Source organism: Aplidium turbinatum, chromosome 17 (assembly GCF_918807975.1).
Source record: "Aplidium turbinatum chromosome 17, kaAplTurb1.1, whole genome shotgun sequence".
Classification (NCBI taxonomy): domain Eukaryota; kingdom Metazoa; phylum Chordata; class Ascidiacea; order Aplousobranchia; family Polyclinidae; genus Aplidium; species Aplidium turbinatum.
The window spans coordinates 10415511-10423514 of record NC_137488.1 but is presented as its reverse complement, the minus strand read 5'-3'; the positions used below and the strand labels follow the sequence as shown (position 1 = coordinate 10423514).

The 8004-nt window shown below is 40.0% G+C and overlaps 1 protein-coding gene across 1 annotated transcript; it reads right to left on the bottom strand.

Moving 5' to 3' along the window:
• Positions 1 to 1934: 1934 nt before the first annotated feature.
• On the bottom strand, positions 1935 to 7466 carry LOC145786168 (uncharacterized). Its single transcript, XM_082597815.1, has 5 exons — positions 7319 to 7466; positions 6698 to 6844; positions 5007 to 5214; positions 2568 to 2685; positions 1935 to 2303 (listed from the first exon to the last, which is right to left on the bottom strand). Exons 1-5 carry the CDS (start codon positions 7464 to 7466, stop codon positions 1935 to 1937), a joined length of 990 nt encoding a protein of 329 aa, XP_082453941.1.
• Positions 7467 to 8004: the final 538 nt, after the last annotated feature.

Below are 8004 nucleotides of genomic sequence, written 5' to 3'. Positions count from 1 at the left end.
AAGAGTGGAACTTTAAAGAGACGAATGGAATCTCCATGACCTTGTTTTCTGGAAAGTATCCTTCTCAGTGCTAATTTTCTGTTGTACAGACGTTCATCTACCAACATCCACAGCAATAGGTTCTCTTGGTGAGCAAAAAAGGCATTTCGGTTGATACCAGGGACAACTATTGCTTTTAGTTCAGCGCTAAGACAGCGCGACTTTTTAACTACGTGAAACAAAGTGTTTAGCTCCTTTACAGTAAGTAGTACAGGAAGGTTGCGTTTTCACTGCAAACCACGTTGGAGCGTATAACTTGGCAATGTAGGCTACTCCACCAAAAGTTTCCTTGCTTCAGTTGTCCCATTAGGTCATGACGATGTCGCCGCCAATGTGCGGGTTCAACTATGGCAGGAGAGACTGGCAGCCGGACCGACATTGGCCAATATGGAGCTCACACCCATGGAGAGCCTTCCTCCCAGAAAACGTGAACCGTGGAAGTATTGGCGATGCCTCAACCGCTTAAGAACTGGTATTGGCAGGTGTAAAACCTTGATGAGACACTGGGGGTATTCCATGGGGAGCACAAGTTGCAAATGCGGACAGGAGCAAACGATGCAACATCTACTCGAATGCCCTGACCTAAAAGCAAGGTGCTCTGCACAGGATTTGGCCGAGTTCAACGATAGAGCAAGAGCCTGCGTGATGCTCTGGGCTACGGCCGTGTGATACACGATGAAGAAGACCAACGCTCTCAGATTTTACAGGGATTGTTTCGTGAAACATAAAGCTTCAAAATGCGATTGGTTGTTGTCAGCCATCTGGAGTGATTCATCTTTCTTGGATTACAATAGGCAAGCTTGGCATCACAACGCCCTGAGCTAATTGCTTTACAGATGCCATACAAGTACAGTAGGCTACTGCTGGTCTGTGCTTAAGCTCACGTCAATTGAAGGCAGTTGAATATCAACAGCCTCAAACTCTGTGACTGGTAAACTGTCACAGTCTTCAAGTTTTTTACCAATGGAGCCAGAAAAACTTAGTGGACCAGATGTAACTCCATCAAGATAAGGCATCAAGTGTCTCAGTGGTAATTCATTAAAATGCAACAGACATACAAACCGCTGCAATGGCTTTTTCAGGCCCTTTTTAAGAATTGCATATTTCCGATTATGTTGCTTAAATGGACTAATTGAATCGTAAGAAATATCCTCTATGACGTCACATGCGATGGTTTTGTTGCGGAAAAAAATCTGAAGCAAATTGTGATATTTAATCAGCACATCCCTTGTAATCTTGAACTTGCTTGCGGCAGACGAAAACTTTATTTTAAAACGCTGAAATTTTCAAAGCTTAATAGTCAAGCCACACTACAACTTTTAATCGCTATTACAGAGCAAAAATCAAAATTTTCTTTTTTCACTCCACCCTATTGTGCAACCAAGCGCAAAAGTTAGATTTGTACGGTATTTAAAATTTCTACGCTTCAATAATGATACAACACTGATTAAAATCTTCACACAAAATAGCTTTATGCGTAATCGACTGATGTTAACACTGATGGGTCGAATCCCAGTTGCATCCGATTTATCTACAATACGTCTGGACCTGGTACAACGTTGACGTTGGTTCTCCGCCCATTGAAATCCAGAGCTGTGTTTTAACCAAGCACTTAATAAGTTTGGACCAGGTGGACGTAAAGATCAAGTGGGAACTGGGAAAGTCTACGTATTTTACTGTACCGGTATAATAAAATGTTGTTACAAAATGCAATACACAGGAAAGCAGAAATACCTTCAGTTAAAAACAAAAAGATTGATACCATAAATTTACACAACATCGAAGCTCCCACCAAAATGTATTTTCCGTGTATAGCTTATCGTGTTATAAATTTTCCAGTTTTAAGTTTAAAACAACGACAATAAAATAAAACAGAATCCATGCTTTGACCGCTGTCATAATATTGTTGTGTCATTGTCTGAAGGCATCACAGACTTTTTTGGTATTGTTTGATCCATGTAGAGCGGACTGCTGTAGCTGCGCCAAACAATAATAGGAACTCGAGTAATGAGCGCTAGAAGGGACACTCCAAGAATGACCAAGCTTGTAATCGTAACTGGAGACCAGAAGTGACAATTGTTGACAAGCACCCCCACAGTGCACCACGCCACGGTTGGGTACAAAGTAAAACTGTAACGTAGCCATCGATCGAAGAAAACCATTTCCACAATGTACCACAGAGGAACCAACAAGCCAAAAACTCCAAGAATCACGGCGCTGGTTAAATGCATTGGAAGTCTACTTCGATAGACAAGCAAAATCACCTGATTGAACAATGTTTAGAACGTTAGATTGTATGCACTGTTGCAAAAAAAAAGCTAAATTGTTGCATATTTTAGTATTTTATGGCAATTTTGCAGCACCAGAAACTAATAAATATGACAACGAAGTAATTAGGGTGAACAGCTGAACATCTGGTTGACCGTTTCATGATGATACTCGATTAAAGTTTTATTGAAATTGAATGTATAAAAAACTAAAATATGTTAAATGCGTATTAACTGATGAGATGTTAGCTAAATGTATACCGTGTTGATAACGAAAAGGAAGAGATGCCAGACAGCCATTATTACGACGCCATTTTGGATTAGAGTGCGAGCAACCCAAAGATCCCATGGATGCTTGTATTGCAACAAAGCGCCGCATCTGCGAGAAATTGTTTTCATCAAGCATTGGTTTAACTTTATTGTGTCCAAGTTCGAGTTGGGAACCAACGGTCGATGTAGCCTAGTCTAAGATCCAGTGACGATCGCCGATCGGTGAGGGAAAGCAAGGAAAGCAGTGCTTACCTGAGCGAAAACTATGCAAAATATAATGACTGAATTCTAGGTTTAACTTCTTATTATTTTTATCACGTCTATTTTAACTTGAAAATTACTGTGTTCGTGACTAGAATTACTCGTAACGCTTGTGAGTAGTCTAAGTCCTCACCAAACAGCATGTCTTGCCTATAAATGCCAATTAGCGCAAGCGCTCCTGTCAGAAACAACCACTGATTTTCCAGGGAAATCAACTTGCAAAGTTGCTTTCCCCACGTTCAAAAACGTCAAAAAACGCCTTCGTTTTATCCAATCCTCACTCGTTTTGCAAAACGTCACCAGCTGCTTAGCCAATCAGATGTGTTATGGTTAGAGTTGCTTTCCCAGTGACGTCAATGCGTACAATAGCTAGACTATCTCGTCATACGCACAAAATGGTCTCTCGTCACGGTACACAGCACAGCATCATAAAGGCGAAAAGATTGTTGCTGTTTTTTGATGTCTCCTCGCCATGTACTTTAGCCTACTAGCTTTCATAGTCATGCCTTTGCCCTTTTTACAGCGTTGATATAACGTTACTTCCCCAATGAACGTTCAGATGAGGATGCAATATTTAGTTCGTTAAGCTTCTACACGCAGGAGCCAAACTTATCCAGCTTTTTGTACAAATTGCTTGCGGTTGTAATGTTTAGGCCTAAGTGTTAGTTTTTGTAGTGTAGGCTTAACTGAATATCTGAAAATGAACATTCATGACAAGTTAAATATTTAGACAACTATTATTCCATGTCTAACACTGGATTTTGGTTCTGCAACGTTAAAATTAAGATTGTTCATGACTTCTAAACATTAACGGGATGTATGATCACGACATAGGCGAAGCACAATTTGACAGATTTTTATTTTTGATTTGTTTTGGAAATGCTCTCAGAGCGCACCAAATTGGAAGTGTTTTTCAAAAATTTCTGGGGGAGTCGTCCAAGGCCCCTCGCTGGAAGTGTTGCCTTCGGCAACACGCCTTCGGACTTCGCCCGACGGTTACACCCTTCGTGCCTACTACTTTGCTGCAGCATATTTCCAAGTTGCTTTCCCAACGGTTTAAGCCACCGAACGTCACTGGATATGACCAAACCCATTTGTCCACACCCTACATCCCAGTATAAGAGCCAACACTGCAGTAGACCTATAGCCCGAGTATTAATATTTCTCAGCATAGGCCTACTACCAGGTCTAAGTCAATGGTAGTGATTCTTGATCTTTATCGTTTGTGGCTGCTCGACTAGAAGACCTTCCAGGTCATTTCGCAGCCACCCGTTGCAGTATCCATGCATACTACGTTGTCGTTTGTTTTATCTGACTTTGCTGAATATGTGTATTTATACGGTACTCGCAACAAAATGAATGTCAATCAATCATCATCAATCTTTATACAGTTGTGAACTGATTTCAATAAAGTATTAAGCCGGCAAACCCCTATTAGCCATGGCCATTGGAGAGGATAATTTGGGCCCGGTACCAATGAGATCCTTGGGCCCCAAATCAAGACAGTTTTAAGAAAAACGCACAATATCTAAATACGCGGTGGTTTCGTCAAGCTTCTGAGCTTCTTAGAAAGGTTACGGGCCTATATGCCGCGCCAAGGTCCAAAAATACTCTCTGGATCCGTTTGTCAACGCTACTGCCTATATGGCCTACTTCAATAATGTTAAAATTTGAAAAATGTTCCAATGTAGCCTATGCATTCACTTTACATTCAATTTAGTAGACTAGCCTACTTTTTTGAAAACTCAATGCACTCACGGACGCTCACAAAGCTTTTTTAGTACGAAAACTTTGACCTTGCTTCCGGTTGGACTTGACCCCAGTTTGATTCCATGACTCAATGTTGTGAACTGAGTTGTGAACCACTGTTGTATTTTGTAAGCGTGTAGTCTTGTATAGCCTACAAATAACTCCCTTCATGCACAAGTGTTTAATATTCAGTACACTTAATAGTAGGATGCGCCAACTCCATTACATTTCAACTCTTCTTGACATTTAGCCTACTCATTTTCAATTTATAACAACGCTGAATAAACTGTACTTTTGTGTAAAAAGTATTTTAGTCGAGTAGCCTACTTTGTGTGTTCATGCAAGGGAATTTAAAAACTGAATGATGTATAAAAATGGTTGTTAGTCGTTGTCGTTAAGTAGCCAACAACGTGCACATACCTTTCTACTTCGGAATGAGAAGCTACAAGGGTAGCAGCGCACGCAGCAATGATGAACGCTTGCATAAATAAACAAGCCACAAATGCTTCTCTGTCCCAAAAAAACTCCCAACAAATGGAAGTTACTGAACACAGACACCAATAAATGTGAAGTCTTTTTGGGAAAATGTTGTGGATAAATGTGGTACCATCGCGAGACAATCGTCTTGCTGGAAAATATTATGAATATAAACTTAAAACACTTTTCAAAAGTAGGCCTATCGAAAAGAAGTGTGAAAGAACATTTGGGTTTAACTGCTCATAACAGAAAAAGTGCGATTGAAGATCATATACTCGATCGCTAAACTTGTTCAAACAATAAACCATCTCTGGAAATGGAATCTTTTAAATGGAACATAGCTGGAACATCCTGGGGTGCTAGTACATCCACACTCCGTACAAGTGCTCTTGCACTTGTTTACAGCACCTCTGAATATGCTTCCCCCACTTGGTGCCGCAGCGTACACATTTCCAAAATTGACACTGCCCTCAACACCACCATGAGAATAATCACCGGTTGCCTGCTTCCAACTCCCACTGACTTTCTGCCGGTACTATCAGGCATCGCCCCAGGTAGACTTCGTAGGGAAAACCACGTACGCAGTCTGGTCCTACAAGCTATGTCAAGGGATGACCACCTCCTCAACCTGATTGCCCTAAACTCGCACTCCTAAAAGCCCCAGCGCTTGAAATCCCGACGCCCGTTCTCCCGACATGCTGCAGCTACTGCAAATCCAACTTCCACATTTCAGAAATTTGGAACAGTGAATGGAGAGAAGTTGCGACACCAACCCAATTCACAGTCCTTCCCAATACCAACATTCCACCTGGAGCAGAACTACCCCGCAAGGAATGGGTGAAGCTCAATCGCCTGCAGACTGGAGTGGGTCGTTTCTACAGCAACATGTTCCAGTGGGGCCTCGCCGATTCACCATCTTGTGCGTGTGGCTCAGATCTTCAAACTGTACACCACATTATCTACCATTGTCCTGTACAGTACTATATCGACCCCAGGATAGATATGTGGACCTAACAACGCTCGATGAATACACAATCCATTGGCTGCTGCTCCTGGATGTAACAACGTGATCTGTGGCAGCCTCAAACGCAAGAAGAAGAAGAATCTTTTAGAATAATCGTAGCCTATGTAAATGCTTCACTGAATTTGATACTAAAATCCATGAGGCTTTGCTCATAAAATCTTGCAATCCTCTCCTCATTAGGCAGCTGTTTGTCGCAGGCGCCTCCTATCTGCTAAATGTCTTCACGTAATTTTGCGTCATTGGTTTGTGTTTTTCCTAGGCAATTTCGCGTCATGTAATTTTGCCTCTCCTCTGCTATGCCGTTTCATTTTTAAGCGTTTCTTTTTTCAATTTTTGTGTGTGTAGATCAGTTTTGTAATTTCAATTTATGAACAACATCAGTTAGTTGGTTACTTGAAAAGGGCTAACATGAGCATGGCCGAAAACGTTCGTAATTTTTAGCTTATTTTCATGTTATTATGTTAAATGCCGTCTGGTTGTTAGGTTTTATTTGTCTATGGTTAAATAATGCACCTCTCTACCAAAATTGTATTGAAAAGAAATCATTGAAAATCAGCAAGATTACACTGTTGTTTTTACGAAACGAACCATCCAACAAACAATTTCTCACCTGGTCGGCACGTGTTGGCAACGCAATATATCACCCAAAGCATGTTCCAAGTGTAGATGAATTCCCACGCGGCAAATGTCCACTTTGCAGGTGTGATATCAGTTTTCCATGACACGTATATTGTTTCGCTTTTGTTTCGAAACATAGCTAAAATAAAATGGAATCTTAACAGAATTTTCGGTGATAGGTTCGCTTGTATTCTTAATGCAGAAAAGTTTAGGTATTCACAAGGAGTGCTTCCTTTGCTAGCAGTAGCTGACGTGATTAACCTATAAATGTGAAAGTAGGCCTATATTGAATAAAACATTTTTTCCAAAATTGTCTTTATTGCTTCACTGACGTTTCGTGCACCATGACAATGCCATTTTCAGAATGAATGATGATATACTATGATATGACCTACAACGCAAAGTTTAAATAAATAATAAGCTATATATACTACAAGCTGTAGGCCTATACGACTGATGACAGCAAAAGTTAACTTAAAAAGCATTTACTGCCAACTTGTAAAAATATATGTGATAAACAGCTGTCGTTGTATATGGCCGGATGCAGTCTGTGGTCATATAAATAAAAAATAACTTTTATGTAGGCTATCTTATAAAATGTGTTAATGCAGACCAAAACGAAGATTATTGAAACAAATTCCATCAGCTTTTGCAAGAACTCCCAAAATTACTGCTCCGAGCCAGAAAAATGAAGACACCACAGCAGCAACTCCAGTGCAGACATTATCCTCTTCTTGTTTGGCGGCATGTTGGCGAATCATGCTTTGAAAAAGGTTTTCAAAAGTATTATGCTTTATACTAAATCCTTAATGTACAGTATTTTGCACTAACAAAGATAAATTAAAATACAGTAACACCAATTGAAAAATTACAATCAACTAACACAGATTGTTTTCGAACGAGGGACAAAAATTATCAATTTTAATTCTTAGGAATAGAACAGTTGCAAGCAGAAGAACAGTGGTAGGCTAATGGTGCACTTTAGAAGTTTTTTTTTAACCTAAACATTTAATTGGGTCATGTAAGCAGACATCTAAGCCTTTACGATGTCACAAAGAAACCGCTAATCAGATTGATTGGTATTTTTCAGCAATTAACATAGGCTACATAGTCTTAACCAATCTTGTAGTTTTCTATAAGTTATTGAAAGTAGGCTATGCAACGTAATTTATTTCTATTCACTCTACGATTGGTAAAATCATCAACCCTAAACTTTATTGCATTATTGCAATATCGCAGCAATGGCGTCATGCTCAATCTTAGCTGATATACTTTATAACATAGGCTATGCCATAGCAA